At 41.6% G+C, this 18,583-nt stretch overlaps 1 protein-coding gene across 1 annotated transcript in view; it reads right to left on the minus strand.

Moving 5' to 3' along the window:
- The window catches only part of pigeon (protein), a 179,509-nt gene that overhangs the window by 109,642 nt on the left and 51,284 nt on the right, over positions 1-18,583 (minus strand). Inside the window, exon 7 of the mRNA XM_067126903.1 lies at positions 11,412-11,494. Coding sequence (XP_066983004.1) covers positions 11,412-11,494 — 83 coding nt within the window. The remainder of the gene's footprint in view (positions 1-11,411; positions 11,495-18,583) is intronic.

Here is an 18,583-nt window from a genome sequence, read left to right on the forward strand (position 1 = left end):
ATATAATCGCACAAATACATATACATATATAATATAAGATAAAATCCACGAAGATATGGAGTGCTGCTAGTTATCATGTAGCAGACTCTCAGTCTGCTTTCAAAGGACTAGTGTCTTAGGCCTATCATTTTGATGCCTCTTATGATTTTATCTTTATTAATTCATCAATATATTTTCCTGATTCAGTTTGTATATACATAAATATATATAATGCTGTTTCATATCTAATTTCTCATTTCTTTCAAAGGCCTATCATTTTGATGCCTCTTAAATTAACTGAATATATAATGCCTATTTTTGTATTTCTTATTATCTAAGTTTCTAAAGAATTAAAATTAGCTAAAGTTCAACATTAATTTAGTTAATGCTAAATGCTCATCAGTGGAGAATGTCTCCTCCTCATCACAAAAGATGACTCGTACAGAAATCATCGGCCACTGGATTATATTATAACGCAAACCCTAGCCTCTATTCTTTGTTTCGCTGATATGAAGTGTTTCTTGGCGTGAGTATGATGAAATAATATCTTGGTCTCACGTAGCCTGTTACGGATGGTTTGAGCAGCAACTTGAAGGGAGAGCGTAATGTTCTCTCTTTATAGCAACATCGGTTGTATGGGGAGTAAGGTGGAGCTCCTTCAGTGATCATCCGATGATGATCCTTAACAGTAGTGCAACAATGGGGTCGTCCTCCACTTTTTACAATGAATTTATCATGTTTCCTCGTTCTCTCTGTTGTTGTATCCCTCTATACATGGTTGTTTTATTTACGCTAAGCTGCCGAGCAATATCTACGATAGAAACATTAGTCTTATGCAAGCTAATGATTGTGGTATGGCTGAGTCTGTTGCCCATCTTATCGGTACAAGTGACGAGACAGTTTAAACTTTCCTGCCCGAATGTGGAGTCACACGATAACATACGACGTTATGAGATTTTTTTCCTTTTTGTTTTTGACAACGATAATGATTAAAATCTTTCTTTCTTTATTTATATATAATTTCATTGATGATTATTCAATATTATTTTATTAGTCAATAAGCTTTTATCTGGATTCGAAATATAGTTTCTTCTTTGACTCTTTTGCCCAATCATCCGAAGTGAAATTTTTCAAAATGTTTCGTCATTTTTCGTAATATGAATTTTTCACTCACCATTCTTTTTTATAATGTTAACCGTATGATTAATAACCAAAATCGAATAAGAAAATTACATTTCCTTGTAAATATCAAAAGAACAAATTACTGTTAGGTGAACGAAAACATCTGGAACATGTTGCAAAACATTTTTGAGCGACTGTACATATATAGTAGTACCTAAATTTCCTTCTTCTTCTCTAGATGTAGATACTAAGGTATATTTACCTATTGTTGATATTGTTTTGTTGACATGTTGTAAACATAGTATCACTGGTTCATATTTCCTTAGTAATCGTTGTATTTCTCCCAAATGTAATCTGGTCTGTAGACCATTTATGTTCCATTGCATAACATAATTATTGCAAGTATAACATTAGTGTGTTCAAATGTTATTTTCTTTCTGTGGATCATCAATTTGCATTTTTTCTAAAATCCTGTTTACGATATTTATTTGTTTTTCTTTATGAGATATTAGGTGCCCAAAGCACATACAGCCCTTTTTGTAGTGTCTAAACTAGTAGTTTCTTTATTTCTGTATCTTATAAAATTTCATATAGTGTTTGATAAACTGTCCTTTGTTATGCTCTTGTTTTTGTTGCACAGTTCAATAAAACATTCATTACATCCACATGTGTTTTCATGTGTCGTTTCTTCGTTTACTCTTGCTGCACCTATTATTGGTGATGGAGTAATCTCTTCTCCCATCACATAATCATTATTGTCAATGATTTGTTCCCCTACTATTTCTTTGATGTTCTGGGTATCTGTTTTCATTGGTTTTATTATTACTTTAGGAGACAAAGGTATATTCTTATCATTTTTTGGTTTATGTTCTTTCTTCAGGTCTCCTGCCTTTATTTTAATGGATGTATCTCTAATAATAGTTGGTTTTTTGTTGGTCTTTGGTGGAGTTCTCTCTAAAGGCCTCTTTTTTTCTTTAGTTTCTAATTCTAATTCATCATAACCATCTTCTAATATTTCTGTGGTGCTTGTATTATCTTCTAGTGTTTCCATTTCTCTTAATATCTCAAATGAATTTGAACAAATATTTGTATACTTTTCTTGTTCTTTGCTATATTAGTTTCTTCTTGCAAAGTGGTTATTTTTCTTTGGGACTGATCTATTAGGGTTTTGTTACTCTTATCTATTTCCATTTTTGTTTCATTGTTTGACCTAGTTACAGTAGAAAACATTCACTTCATTGCGGGATCATGCATTCCTCTAACTTTAATTCTAATTTGGCCTCTTTTTATAGGTATTCCTGTCCTTTCCTGAAGTAATTTAATTCTGTATTGTATATATAATACTGTACATACATTCCTTAGATCTTACATGGTGATTTTGTCCACAGTTAACGCATTTCGGTTCACCACACCTCCACTGTGTGGTATGTTTGTCAGATCCACAATATGCACATATAGATTTATTATGGCAATTTTTCTTTGAATGTCCATACACACTACAGTTTTGGCACTGTAGTGGTTTTGGAACATACGGTCTCAGTTCTCTGCTCTGGCCCATGGTTTTAATTTTCAAGAGTAATTCATGGCCTTCAAATTTTATCTTTGCTATTCTCAGTGTTTTTCCATTATTCTGTCTATTGGCTTATGTTGTATATTTCACAATCTTGTACACTGCTGTAGCTTTTTTTTAAGGGAATCCAGCAATATATTTTCTTCTATTGGTTCTTCTTCATTATGGTACCCTGTACACTGTTCCTGGTCATGTTTTTTTTCATGTACTGTACCTTTATCCTGTCAATAGTTTTTATAGTTAAGTAGTTTTCTGATTGATTTTTTGTTGTGGTTTTTATCAACCAAATCTGATCTTTTATTTGTCTGAATGACATTTCAATAGTTGAGTGTCAATTCAACAAGAAGTTTTCTAATTTCAATGCCGATATTTTCTTCTTTGTTTCTTAGGTCAAGAATCGTGACCAACTTCCACTTCCAAAGAGGGAGTCGAAGTGAGTCAAGGTTCGGTCAAGATATTTGATTTTTTTTGGTTTGCATTTTATTGAAGCATAGGGCTCCAGTGCAATTACATTAGTGTTTTTTTCTGATTTTTCCAGAGAGAGGTTGTCAGAGGAGGTTCCAGCGGTTGTCAACTGTGCCGAGTTGCTACCATCAAAGGGTCCAGGGGTATTTAAATCTTTAACACTACTGGGCATAAAGGCAGGAAATAAAAAATAAATAATCCTGAAAACCTTAAAAAGATATCAGCCTTTCATGGGGTTTATTCTTCCACCAATGGCACAAGTGGGAACTGACTCCCAAATGTCCACTCCCTACCCTACCCCACAATTAACCCTTAAACGCCTACTGGGCGTATCATACGTCGACTAAAATTGTCTGTTGGGTGCCAAATGGACGCACCGTAAGTCGACTACAAAAATTTCAACCTTCGGTCAACTTTGACTCAACCGAAATGGTCGAAAAACGCATTGAGCTGATATTCAATCATGCCTTCATTTTCCAACAAATTGGTCTCTAGCACAATATTTCGATTTATGGTGAATTTTGAAAAAACTTTTTCTTATGATAACTTAGAAATTCTTTTCGTTATTTTGTCGTAATTTTTGCACTGTTCTATATTAGTCGTTACCAAAGTTTTATATATGAAAATGTTTTCATGTACAATACAACAGAAAATAACTCATGGTTGTACCTTTTATCAGTTTTGAAATATTTTCATATAAATTACGATAAATGCCAAAATTTCAAACTTCGAACTTTGACTCGATGGTCAAAAACGCAATTGTAAGAAAACTCTTACATTCTAGTAATATTCAATCATTTACCTTCATTTTGCAACCTCTAGCACAATATTTCGATTTATGGTGAATTTCTGAAAAAAAACTTTTCCTTACGTCTGCGTATGTAACTCGGCCGAACATCTCAGAAATTCTTTCGTCATGTTGTCGTAATGTTTGCATCGTTTTACATTAGTCGTTACATAAACTTTTATATATGAAAATGTGCGCAATTTCATGTAGAATACAACAGAAGATAGCTCATGGTTGTAGCTTTTATCAGTTTTGAAATATTTTCACATAAATCACGATAACTGCCAAAATTTCAACCTTCGGTCAACTTTAACTAGACCGAAATGGTCAAAAAACGCAATTGTAAAGTGCTTCAATCGTTTACCTTCATTTTGCAATAAATTGAAGTCTCTAACAATATTTCGATTTATGGTGAATTTTTGAAAAACAACCTCAGAAATTCTTTCCAATGAGGAACTTTATATTAGTCGTTACATAAAGTTTTATATATGAAAATGTACACAATTTCATGTACAATACAACAGAAAATAACTCATGGTTGTATCTTTTATCAGTTTTGAAATATTTTCATATAAATCACAATGAATAGAAAAAATTCGACTTTTGGTCAACTTTAACTCAACAAAAATGGTCGAAAACTGCAATTGTAAGCTAAAACACTTACAGTCTAGTAATATTCAATCAATTAGCTTCATTTTTTCAACAAACGGGAAGTCTCTAGCAATATTTCGATTTATGGTGAATTTTTGAAAAAAACATTTTTTCGTCCGCTTCTACAATTCATGCATCATTTTGTGATAATATTTTCTCTGTGTTGCTTTGGTCGTTTTAAATCATCCCCACCCCAATCATGTTATGGGCAAACCGGATAGAATGCCGAGAGTCCTATCCCTAGAACCAGACCCCCCCTGGAATCCACGGCCCAGTCCTAAAGAATAGTTCTGCCTGATATCTCTCAGTCTGAGCATTATCGGGTAGTTGTTGGTCCTACCACAGTTCCCACTATCTAGCTTCAGATATAAACCCAATCCCAGTTATGATCCCAATCCCAGCTATATCTTTTCCTATTTATCAGGTCCAATAAATTTTACCAAAAGTGGAAAATTCCACAAAAATTAATTCAAAGGAATACAGAATGGCATATGGGACTCTTGGACTCAAACCCGGGAACAGATTCTAGGGGTTCGAGAGCCCCCTCACCACGTCAAGGTGGTCCCAAATTAAGGGGGATTATACTCAGGGGTGGATATTGGTGCCTGTACATTCTGATTTGAGGTTTTAAAGCCTTACCTGGTTGTATTACTGCTACTGGTCAGAGCTCTAGGAATGACTAAGCTGCCTATTATTGCTCATTCTGATTTCAAAGGGAATCTCAAAAACTGATTTAACTTCTTTTTGGGCTTGGGTTTTTTTACTACCCTGTTCCCATGACCTAAGTTTTTTGGTGTGAGAACCAACCTCTTCCTGGGCAGACTGTGCAGCCTCTCTATCCTCTAGCTTAAAGGATGAGAATGATTACACATCACATCCAATTCCATAATCAGGACAGACCTGAATTCCTCTTGAGAATGATGGATAGTGACTCTGATATACTGACGCTCAGTAGCAAGGACATCCTTGATACTGTTCATGATTTCCTTCAGGAATCCTGACAGTACAGTAAGTTGCATTTCCCCTATCAGGGAAGCCTACATTAACTGAGCCAAAGCAGATCACCACTGCCCTGCAGGATATAATTGAGCTCTTTCACCATTTGAACTTGCTGCCAGGAGCATGTTTCATATTTCACATATGTCTGGCAACCACCCAAATTCTCCTTATTCCTACAGGGGCTGGCTCATGGCAGGTAGTTATGAGCCACCTCCACAGACAAAAAGCAGATTGAGCACCCTGCTGTGATACAGATCTGTGGGTTCTGCATAATAGCAGCCCAATGGTGATAAAAGATCAAGTATTTATCAAAAACTACCTAGTAGCTACCAATATCACTCCATAAACAGCAAACACTCTAAATTAAAACAAGTAAGTGTCCATAGTATGCTGTTAAGTATTATGATCAAAGGGTCATATCCATTGAATAGTAATGTATTATGATATTAAATCATAACGACTACAATAACATTGCCTTAAAGGATTTACCCGGTCTATTCCCAAGCACCAGGTAAAATATATAGGGTATGTTAGTTGGTACATAATTAAAATAATTAATTATCAGAATTAATGTACCAGATTTTAATTTGGTTGACAAAACTCACCATTACAAAAAGTACCTTTCATATTCCCAAAGGAAACAGGCAAGCGTCACAACAATTTTTCTCAACTCCTGTGACAACATTAGAAGTAGATCTGCATGAATGTATTTCCTTCACACTTGAAAAGAACCCTGATATTAAGGATAACTGGGGAACTTTCTATAACACAAAATCCATTTAGTTTAATTACAAAATACTACAAAGAGATACTGGCCTTTAGCAAACACCAAGGCTTGTAAGTCAAGCACAACTGGGAACAAGAAGTTAGGCTAACACAATTTAGCCTTTCATTAATCTCCAATTATCTATCAATGTTAAAAATTTCACTGACTAATGAGTTTCAATAACAAAATTGTCTAATACTCTCTTTATTATACAGGAAAATAGACAGCACTAATCACCATGCAGGAGATCCACTGCCTCCCAATTTTAACACATATAAGCTTACCCATTTCACTGGGTCTTAAAACTATATATTGTATTTATCCTTAAAGTTTTTATGATGATCAAATTTTCTGAAGCAAACCCTGGGGACAGAACAGAATGTAATGGGGAAAATAGCCAACATATGTACTGTTGTCACATCTATGTGAGTACGATGAAAGGAAAACTGAGGTACAGTAGTCGCTGTGGACAAGAGCCCTTTATTTTCTATCTCTGTGCAAACAAGCACTATTCTGGCCGAGACCAAATGCAAGATCATTCTTTGATGTTGGTCCGTCTGTCTTATGGAGCCCTGGGGGGACCATGAGAGTGTAACTCCTTTGAAGACTCACAGTGGCTATATCATCGGAAAGACTGGAATTACATACATGAATAAAATCATACATAAATGTAATACAATCTGTACTGCTATAAGGTCATGTATTTTGTTATGAAAAAAAAAAAAAGATTTTGACAATTTAATATTAAAGTTCTGAGAAGAGTACCAAGAGTCAGATGGCAAGATAGAGTGAAAAATGATACCATAAGGGACAATGCAGAAGTTCCATATGTTGATGAGATAAGGATGAAAGGGAAATGGAGATAGGCTTGGACATGTCCCCTGCACAACCCATGGGAGAACAGTGCCCAATAAGTGTCAGCTGGGCTCCTGTGGGTACCTGAAGAGTTGGAGGATCCAGACTTCCTTGGATAAGAATTATGAAAAAAGATGATGAAGATAACAAGAGATCTGTGAAAGATAATGAACAGAGTACCCCATCATTCAGTCCTGGAACTCCTGTAGCCACAGAAATGCTGTTTTCAATTCCAAGATATAAATGTGGAGGTTTTGCTTGATCTGGTTCCACACATGACACCTCCAAGTGCACATCCCACGCCTCGCTGGATGTGTGCAAGAAAAGAAGCATCTCCAGAGGGGGAGTTCCCAATGGCATTCCCACTACGAGATTCCAACCACCAGGCCAGATCCCCTCTTACCTTCTCCAAGACAGAAACCAGAAGAAACAGAGTGTCTCTTACAGGAGACCAAAACTCCTCCAACCTCCTCTTTAGGGAATGGAGGTGAACAACCCAAGTGGGTTGTCCCTGATGAACTTTTCCATTACCTCCCTGAACTTGCTGATGTTAGAGTCTGAAAGAAACAATCTCACTACTGCCATATCTATCAGCATGCCTAGGTGCTTTACCTCTGCTTGGGAGAAAGCTCCGACTCCTCATAGTTAATCACAACACCCAGGTTGCAACAAAACTCGAGAAGATGGTCCCTGTCCCGGAGCAACCATGACTGAGAGCTTGCCAGGTCCAGCCATTTGTTGAGATACCTCAGATGTATCTGTGCAAAAGCCAGTGTGAACATTCATGTGAACATTTCAAGGGCATTGCAAGCCAAAAAATGTGCCTTGAATTGGTAGACCATTCCCCCAAGGGTAAAGCGGAGGCACTTCCAAGAAGACCTATGAATAGGTATTTGGAAATACAATCCTTCAGGTCTATCAAAAGTATGAAGTCACCCCCTCTGATGGAATCCCATACTGAGAGAGCTGTTTCCAACTTGAAACAGGTCTGAAGCACAAACCAGTTCAAAGAAGGGAGGTCTATGACCGATCTCAAACCACCTGTTGCCTTCTCCACTAAAAATAGGTGGCTGTAAGACTCTGGAGACCAATCCTGTATGACTTCTACTGTGTCTCTCCTCAGCATTGCATTCACCTTCTCCTGGAGGGCAAAGGTCCTTCTGTAAACCAGGAATATATGTTCCAAAATGGAATGTAATATTTCCTCAGAGTCAGAGGTCGAAGAAGTATCCTTTTAGACCAGCTGGACTGTGGTGAATTTTCTTGCCCAGAGACAAGGGATCATGGAAGATTGATCGAAGTCCTGGGTTCCTTTAGGGAACTCATATGGGTCTTAATGGCTGAAAAGGAGTTTGTGGACAATGCCACAATCTGTTCCTTGAGGTCACTGAGCTGACAGATCAGTTGTATAACCTCTTGAAAATTCCTCTGTAACTCAGGGGTGCCTGAGTTCTGTAGCAAAGGACCCTAAGGTCCCTTCAGTTCCTGGTCCTCCCTGGCTACTGCCTCTGCAGGGGAGGTAAACTTGCCAGAGCTCCCTGGAGATTGCTTCACCACTCAGGTGTATGCCTTGTCTGGTCCTAAGACTGACCCAGGATTGCAGGCTTGAGTGGAAGGACTGGGATGAGAGTGCAAACACTCTGTATCCCAGCCCTCAGACCTGTCTGCCCCCTGCCTCTCAGTAACACCTGAAGAGATGGAAGAGACAGGTGAGTAGTCTCAGGCACTTCTGCTCAACATGGAAAAGACAGAGCCCTTCCCAGGTAAGAGGGACTGTGGGCAGTTGTTAACCCACAGTGAAAACATCCTCACAGGTCAGGGAGAGCAGCCCTGCTCACACAAATGTGGGTGGGGGCTGTCCCTCAAGTGTGCCACAGCATCCTAAAAGTTAAAACCTCTACAGGAGAGAAAGACAAAGTGGGGGACCTCCTATGTCTGGGTGATCACTTTCCCACAACCCCTGGACTGCTCTCATTGCACAGCAGGAGGGAGGATGAGCAAGCACCTGCTTGCTCTTTCCTCACCTTTTTCCCACTGGGCTGTGCAAAGGGTCCCACACCAGCAGTCCGAGAACCTTGACTGGACCAGTTAGCCTTGCTAACCAGACTGGTACTGTTACCCCAAGGAATGGAGAACCCAGGGGTAAAGGCTGCACCTTTGCATGAGGCAACAGCCTCAGCAGTACTTGCGACGTTGCTAGCATGAGCCCCATCAGCCCTCTCTGCAGAAGAAGACCGACTGCTGGAAGCCTTATGAGACTTCCTGAGGGAAGAAGGCAAAGTAGCCTTCTTCTCCCTCCTCTTACATGTGTTGAAGTAAGCAAATGGAGGAGTACCCCCCTCAAGGAGGAGAATGGCAGCTCCTCAGGGAACATCATCGATGGCATGTATGGGGACTCCATGTAGGTGAGGGAAGTCTGAAAGCAAGTCAAGACAATGACTTGGAAGTTGTCACAGTTACTGTAGAAGTAGCCACAGGGCCATCTTACCAAATGAGGTGTCCAAGCAGAGGAGAAATTCTGGGCTTCCATAAGAGAGCCTCTTGGCCTCTGTTGCACCTGAAAGAAAAGTCAGGGTAGTGGGAAGGCCTTCCTTTTGTCCCAAGAAAGAGCTTAGATGACTCGTGGGTTTGGCTCAAGATTGTAGAACAAACCATAAACCGTACAAAAAAGCAAAGCATACTCTATTAAAAAGACAAGGTTATTTAGATAACAGCAAAAGTCAGAACAGTGTCAAAGATGAGACATCTGAACGCAACAACAGCCAAGAGCAAAGTGGGGTGCACTCTGACAGGTGGGCAGGGCTTTCCCTTACCTGTCGATAGTTAACTACCTTGTCAGCAAGTTTAAACAGCATTGAGTTCCTAGTTCCTTGTTCTCAATCAGCATATTTTTCATTTTACTTTTGGATTTCAATTAACATTACACTGTATTATCAACTTTTTCATTCTATATCATCTTATATATAATTTGCTATCCTTTCTTTTCCTCTCTCCCCAGCATGAAGTTCACATATGCTTTCATTTTCATGTCCCCCATTACCATTTTCCTTCCCTCTTTCCTATTCCAAGTTCCTACATTGATTTTCAACCTGTATTACTGTACTGCTTTCTTCCTCCCTCTTTCCATTGTTTATTTACAATATTTATGATAAAAGAAATGGGTGTATGATGAGTATACTTTGCTGGTCCCTTTTGTGCTGTGATACTTGACCATTGCTGATTAATCGTATGGTATTATGATGACTGTTTCAATTAAAACACTCTGCTTGCTAGAGTCCAGTATTTCAAGAGGAAAACATGTTTAGTGGAATGTACTTACACATCACTGCAATAATTTCTTGCTTCTATGGATTCTATAAGTTTTATTGACTTCCTGCATGTTGGCATAGGGCATATTAAGTAAATTTTAAGGTTAACCTTAGGTTTGGGATAGACTAGATAAGGCTGAGCAGTTCAAACATACCTAGTTTCACCCTGATCATAGTTGTGCAGCCCCCTTAGGCACTTCATGTTGTATATCAGAAAGTTTAACTTCCTTATTTCAACTCATTCTTTTGTTTCAAACATCATGTTAACACTGCCTTAAATTGTAAGCTAGAATGCAATTTCAATAAGCTGCAACTATCACAACATCATTATTATAATTAATGTCCTTACATCAAATTTTCCATTTCTAGAGTTAGACAGTAAAAGATTTTTGACAAAAAAATCATTTCTCCTGTGTCACCCGGTCCATTTCTAAGTGCTGAAAGGTTATTTCACCGGCTGACACAGGTCGAGAAACCCAGAAAAATCATTCTCTCCTCTTCTGTCTTGTACACATTCTACCCAAATTTTCACTTGGTCAGGGTATTCACCTGTGCCCTTTTCCACGAATTCCTAGGCTTTCCTACTGGTCTTTATCATACTACTTCCATATCTACTACTTTTCTGACCTTACTTGATACCTTATCTTATCTACATTTTCCTTAAGTAAGTGCATTAAAATTATTTAGAGCACTATTTGAAATGGGAATATATTTTGTTAAAATACGACAATTCACAGGTTTCTGCATCGTCAATACTTATAAACAAACAAAACTGAACTTAGGGTTTAACTCACAAAAACACCAACAAGGAACAATAAAATAAAATAATCTAGTATCAGACTGTATCAATTTTTTGAAATATTATTTACAAACTATACTTTAACATAACAAGAAAATGCAAATGCTTACCACAGTCTCATGAGGCTTGTTGGGATGAAACTGCAAGGCTGTAAGCATTGGGCGTGGTCTCATTTCATCCTCCTCACTCTCTCCTAAGATAGCAAAGTACAGTATAACTATATAAGAAGTCCACCTGTCCTAATTACTCAACTGAACAAACACATCTGCTTTTCAGTTCTAATCATACCATCAAATTATTGCATTTTACTAATAAAAGAAAGGAAGATAATCAACAAAATTTATGTGCTTCTTCTGCAGTTTATTTTTACTGGGAAAACTGATTCTTGATGGGAATTCTCATGAAGTGGTCTAAATCCTCTTGATAAAAATAAATGGCACAGAACGAATGAAAGCAGCCTCCAAATATCTGATGTCCAAAGAAACTTAACAACTGCATACTTATGATGATAATACTGCACACAATTATAAAAACTACAGTACACTTGAATCTCATAATCCATAATTTAGTACATCTCTTCTACAATGTTAATGCACTGGAGAAAACAAAAAGGGAGACAGATGAATCTGGTGCTTATTTCATTAAAAAAATTCATAAACTTTAAGTTCTATGAAGTACACTAAAAGTAGTAATAGTTACAGTTTCCCTAAAAAGCTATAATTTACAAACCTCCATAAATGATAACCTAAAATATGTAAAACTTACAATTATTTCAAGTTCCTTCAATACAAACCTTGTAATTTTAAAGAGTATGGTTTTCTTAACATATGGTACTTAGAAATTTCACTTGCCTTATTACACAAACTATCCTTCTTATCAATGCACTTGAAGAGGAAATAGTTCCTCACATCCCAAGGCACAGACTAAATGATTATGCATCACATAGTCAAGGGACCCAAACACTCATCACAGATTGGCTGGGGCTGTCCAGCCAAAAAATCCATGGATAAAACTAAGGCCAGTCCTCTGATGATAGTATAATTTTCCATGGCATATTCCTGTATGCCCATGGGAGGGCTGCTTGATTATTTCCAAATTTTTTGCTAACTGTCTACAGTACTACCCCACTTTTTCATGCTTCATTTTGTCATGGATTTTTGTGGAACATATCTTTCACTTTTCTATGGGAACTTTCAGCATTTCACAAATTTTTTCTATGGGCTGTATCTCTAAAATTGTCACTAATTCACTTTTTTCATAGAGCAACACTGTATTCACTAATCACCGTATTTTTTCATTAAGAGAGAGAGAGAGGTGTTTACATCAAAGTCTAAGCACAGTATCAATGGATTCTGTAAGTGAAATAACATTTTATTGATATTTTGCTGTTTTTTCATTGAGAGAGAGAGAGAGAGAGAGAGAGAGAGAGAGTATTTACATCAAAGTCTAAGCACAGTATAAAATGGAATCTGCACGTGAAATTATGTTTTATTGATATTTTGCTGTTTTTTCATTAAGGGATTTTTACTGAGGACAGAGAGAGAGAGAGAGAGAGAGAGAGAGAAATGAGGTGTTTATACATCTAAGTCTAAGCACAGTTACTTGCTGGGGGATGAGACTTCAAAGGCACAGCTAAACTAGGACTGGGGAGGAGAATCAGAATATTGTATTGGTCAGTTGCCTACATAAGGAAATTCGATTTTAAGTATTTCTGAGTCCAGTCCCGTGTCAGCCGGTGTGAAATTCTATTACAGCACGAATTTCTAGGCATAATAATGCTAGATATACTAGAGAAAGAGCTTTCAGGAAAGCTGGGGTTATTTACCCTCAGTCGAAATACGTTTCTAGGAAGACGCCGGGTATAAAGAAGGGTGAGTGAAATACTACCACGGAAATATACTCAAAAGATCTCTCCTATCAAAACCCCGGAATAGAGCGTGAGCCGTTACAGCCCTACACTCAACACCCGCCCAGACTAAGTGACACCAGCCACTACCATTCCATTTTCAGCACGTGACAAATTCGCTTCTTTGTGTGCTCGCCCTCTATTTGGATTATTTTCATAATTCATTTATGGCACGGCAATCTTTTCCATCTCCTGCTAAGCACCATCTTTCTGTGGGCTTTTGTTCTGTTTATTGGCTGCTTCTTGGTCTCGATTTTCATAAATATTGAGGTCTCATTATGATGCCACGGCGCCCCGCCAGCCATGTCGGTATCGCGCAGGCTTACTCCTTCTGTTCTTTCGTGCTGGAGCTGTCTCCTCGCCGTTATAGATAGATTTTAACCCTGGGTTCCTTCCTGGTGGCTCTCGTGTGCTCCTCCTTTTTGGTTTACGAATTACATTTCATTGGCTCATCGGCCTTATTAGGTGATGCCCGCCCCAGTACCCCCAGGTTGGGTCTTTGTTTGGTCCTGGCAGGCCATTATTTTATGCTTGAAGATGGTGCTCTCCTTTATTTTGTTTATTTATTTATTTTAATTGTTTTGTTTTGTTGTTTACCCTGCAGCGGCAGCCCCAATTCAACCGTTTCGAGGTAGGCTACGTCCTATTGAGCATATTTTGATTTTTAATTTATTTATGTGTGATGGTATTTTTGTGGTGTAGGCTTGTTTACTTCCATCCTTGCCCTGCAAGTGTAGATCAGTTGAGGAGTTTTGCTATGTTTCTCTCCGTGTCGTTGTGTGGTAGAGTGGGAGCTCTCTAGTTCTCTCTCTTCCTCCATTTGGGGAATCTGAGTTCTTTAGATGTGTTTCCCCAGGCCAGTCGCTCTCATCTCCTTCTCGATCCCGGCTGGCTCGGCACAAAATTTCTCTCCCCTGTTGCTTCCTCCTCCTTGTGCACTCCTTCCTTTTCCTAGCCTATACCAGGTTAGGGTCCATTAGCTTCATTAGGGAAGGAGTCGTCTCGGGTTATGTGCCCTGTAGTAGGCTACTCCCTTCCAAGTTCATTGAGGAAGGATGCTGGAGCGGTGATATGTTTCTCCTCGTCTCCTCTGTTCCTCCGGGTAGCTCACTTCTCTCCCCCTCGTCTCCTCCCTCCTCTCTCACCCCAGCCTCATGGTACTGCAAGCGGGTGACTTAGAGCTACGCTTCCCGGAGTTCACAGGGACTCCTCCTATTGCAGAGGGATTCGCCTCCTCCATACCGTCCCTAGCTCGGGCTGTGTTGGGTTGAGGTTTGTTTGCTCGAACGTGTTCGAATCACTATCCCATACCTCTTCCTGCCCCTGCCGCTACGAGATAGGGTAAATGTGGCAATGCTCACCTTATGTTATGAACATTGTTTAGCACTTTACCCACTTGTTTCTCCGGCGGGAGGTATGGCGAAAGTTTTACATCATGTAAGGAGCTGACTCCTCCTGCCTCCTGAGTATTTACTGTCACTGTCATTATTATTATAATTATTGTTATTATCATTACATTTTTCATTAATTTTAGATAAATTCGTTTATCTACAGGAGTTCGCTCTTATTTATTTTATATATATGTGTGAGTCCGGTCCACACTGGCCCGGGCCGTTATTTTTCTGGCAGCCTCTGTTAGTTCCTGGTTTCCCCTGTTCTATTCCCGGAGTCCTCCGGGTCTGAAAGTCCTTTACCTTCCACTCTGTGCATTTAGAGTTTATTGGCCCAGTTTATGATAAGGGAGTTCTTTCTCCGCCGGAGTATTCGTTGTAGTTGAGTTTCTCGCCTTGCCGCTTTAGATTGCCGGAGGTGAGGTTCATGTACTTTTATACTTTACAGACTGTTCGCTGTGAGGAGCCGGGTACCGCCTCCTTTCAACAAACCCTACGTGGCACGTAGCATGCCGGACCCACGCTGGCTGTACGGTCCACCCTGACGACCTGGTTGTCGGGCACCCTACGGCTGTGAGGTTTGCTTTGCTCTCTGCTCAACCATCCAGATGAGTCGAGACAGCCTTTTTTCCTGCTTCATGCTCCTCATATTGTATATTGTTTAAAGGTTCCCGTCTGGCTTTTTCGTTCAACCAATTGCTGGCCTCTTGCAGGCGGACGTAAGCTTTCCAAGAAGTCTGCCTTGGAATCCCTCCGCCTGGGTGGTTGTCTGCAGAACACCCGTCAGAAGCCCTACGCCCGACGCCAGGTTGAGGGACTTGCTTCTACCCCGGCGACGGGTGGCGGCCGCAGAGTGCCTGGAAGATCTTGCCACCCCAATCATCCAGCAAACTGGGACGCGACCCAGCCACCTGGGCGATATCCGAGGCGCCGGGCGTCTCGGAGGATGTAGCCAGCTTTGGATCTCAACCTGGAACCAATGAATACAGAGCCGACCAGGTGGGTAAGTGGTGAGTGTGGCATGTTGTTGGGGCGTGGCCCTCTGTTTGACTCTGCTTCATCAGTATCTTCTTGCAGGTTCGTGAAGTCTTCCTCCTGGGTGATAGAGCTCCGCCTGCTATCCCTGGGTTGAAGTTAAGACTTCATGGAAGGCTATGGCCATAAGTCTGACTTCAAGACAGCATCGCTCTTCCCCGTCAAGGCCAAGGCTCAGGACCTGTAGCCCGGGAGCAACTAGTTCCTCCAGCAAAGGCGCGAGTAAGAAAGCTGCAAACCAAGCCTCCTCCTCGCCAGCCTGCTTTTGATGCAGAGGCCCTTGCCACTGAACTTACAAAAGTTTACGGAGGACTCCAGACTTAGGTTTGAAAGATAACCAGTGTTGGCCAGTCATGATAACATACCGGCAGGTATGGTTCGCCACCTCCAGCAGAACCACAGCAGGTTATCCCCACTGCGACTCCCGCCGCCCGGATGTCGTAACCTCGGCGCCAGACCGGGCCATCCAACACGATATAAACTTACAGTTGAGGGTCTGGCACGCAGATCGGAGGAATTGAGTTCTTCCCCGATCTTCGCGTTCCTTATCCAGGCTTCTCGTGAGGCTCACAGGAAGAAGCTTTCTTGATTCGCCGACAAGGTTCCTAGGGAGACCGTCATCGCCCCTAGGGACCAAGCTCAGTCGGGTTCTCCCGCGCGACTTCTGGACGGAGTGGCAGGCAGAAAACACGAAGTTGACTTTCATGGGCAACTTTACGATGTTCGCCCTGGAGAAGACCTTCCCACCCCTTGCTTGATAAAGCTGCTCTGCCGCCCGAGCATGCTTTGATGGTAACTGCTAACACAATTAAGGAACAGACCTCATTTCCTGGTGGCTCCCAGGAAGCAATGAGTTCTGGTGACACCACTTACCGTCGGGAAGCTGATCCCCTCCATGCCCATCGCATTCTAGTGAGCATTCTCAAGCCGGAATCCTTATTGAAGGCGAGTTTGAGGCCCGGACTAAGTTAGTCTGGTCCTTGAGGCCGAGGCTGCTTTACAGAAGCATTGCCGCCTCCTGCTCGGACGCAGCCTTTTTCCAGAAACTTGCTAAGTCCTTCTGGCGAGCTTCCAGTCGGACTTGTATGAGTTCATCACGGCCAGACTGGAATGTGAAGTTCATCTTGCCGATGTTACCATCCGCCACGAGCCTGGGCCTGCTAGTGCTCGGGATCTGGGACCTAACCTCTTCCCTGAAGACGAGGCTACAAGGCAGGACCGAGTTGCACGGGCTAATCAGAGTCTGGCGCTCGCTGGGGCATTTCCGCCATAAGCCGCAAGACCCCAGAATCGACCGCCCCAGACGAGGAGTGCAAACGCTTCAGGAGGCTAAGAGGCCCCATCAGGCGGTAGTCCAAGCCGCCCCGTCCCCGGCAGTAGCCCAGCCGCCTACTTCTGCTGCTCACTTCAACAACACGTGCTGGTCCAACCAGCGCCCCTCTTATACGACTTCACCAGCATAACCCCAACATATGAGGGCCGGGTTTCACGGCCTCAATAGGGTTGCAAGGAGGGAAGAGGCAAAAGTCCCCCATAGAGGAAAAAGCCCACCACCCCAAGGAAGGCCTGACGCAGTAGGGGAATAAACCCGCCCCTCCCACTGAGAGAACACAGGTAGGCTGTCGCCTGTATTGGTTCAGGACCACAACCTTCAGCCCTGGGCACAGCATTGTGTCCAGTTGACTAGGTGGAGCTGGATCAAGAACCCTCCTCCTCTAACCAGATTTTACCAGCCACCCACATCAATCCTACAGGATTACGTGAACAGAATTGCTCAACAAACGAGCAATAAAGAAAGTAAGGCACCTAAAGTTTCAAGGCAGGTTATTCACTGTTCCCAAAAAGACCCATCAGCAAAGAGTGATCCCGGATCTGTCGCGTTTTAAATCTCTACATAAATGCGACAAGTTCGCATGCTTACGTAGCTCAGGTACGGACTTACTCGCTGCGGCCGTCACACCTCTATCGATCTTTCAGACGCTATTATCACGTTCCGATTGGCGCCGGAACTTCTTCTCGTTCCTCGGTTTCAGACTCGGGAATCATCACTCTTCAGGGCCATGCCCTTCGGTCTTGAACATTGCACCCAGTATTCACTGCCATGACACGTAGTACAACAGCTCCGTCCCGAGAATATCCCCTAGCAGCTGCACTAGACGAGCTGGATAATTTGGGCAAATTAACCGTTCCGGAGTGTCAGAAGGCCACCATAGTCATCATTTTCTGAGTCGCCAGGGTTTCAGCTGAACAGAGAGAAGTCCCGCCTGACCTCGAGTCCTGGTTTCAGTGGTTGGGCTCCAGTGGGACCTGTCCTCCCACACGCTATCCTCCTGCCTCCCAAGAGGAAAGAGATAGCATCTCTCACCAGGAGATTCTCAAAAATCCATCACCAGCAGATCCTGCCTATCCTAAGAAAGAGTCCTTGGGTCTTTCAACTTGCCTCAGTGACAGACCTGTTTCTTGAAAGCGAAATTAAAAGACATAAACAGAGTGTGGCTGGACGAGCAAATGTCGTTTGGCAGACAAGGTCTCCTATCCTCGACCTTAAAGACAAGATCATGCCTTGACCACAGTCAGAGGCCTGTCCAAAACAGTTCCGCTTCAATTTCCCCCTCCGGCACTAGTTATCCACACAGACGCTTCTCTAAGCGGCTGGGGGGGATATTCACCAAAACAGAAAGTACAAGGAACGTGGTCCACAATGTTTCAGCAGTTCCATATAACACTGGAAGTTATGGCGTCTTTTCTAACTTCTGAAGAAAATCCGCCCCCCCAACCGGATTCGCACGTGGCTGGTGTTAGACAGCGAGTGGTAGTTCATTGCATCAACAGGGGCGGCTCCAAATCAGTCGAGTAAAACCAAGCACGTTGCTATCTTCTCCTGGCGAACAAGCACGGCTGGCACCTGTCAGCCACTCCACCAGCGGAGCACGGGAACGCGGGTGGCGGA

The sequence above is a fragment of the Macrobrachium rosenbergii genome, chromosome 3 (assembly GCF_040412425.1).
Source record: "Macrobrachium rosenbergii isolate ZJJX-2024 chromosome 3, ASM4041242v1, whole genome shotgun sequence".
Classification (NCBI taxonomy): Eukaryota; Metazoa; Arthropoda; class Malacostraca; order Decapoda; family Palaemonidae; genus Macrobrachium; species Macrobrachium rosenbergii.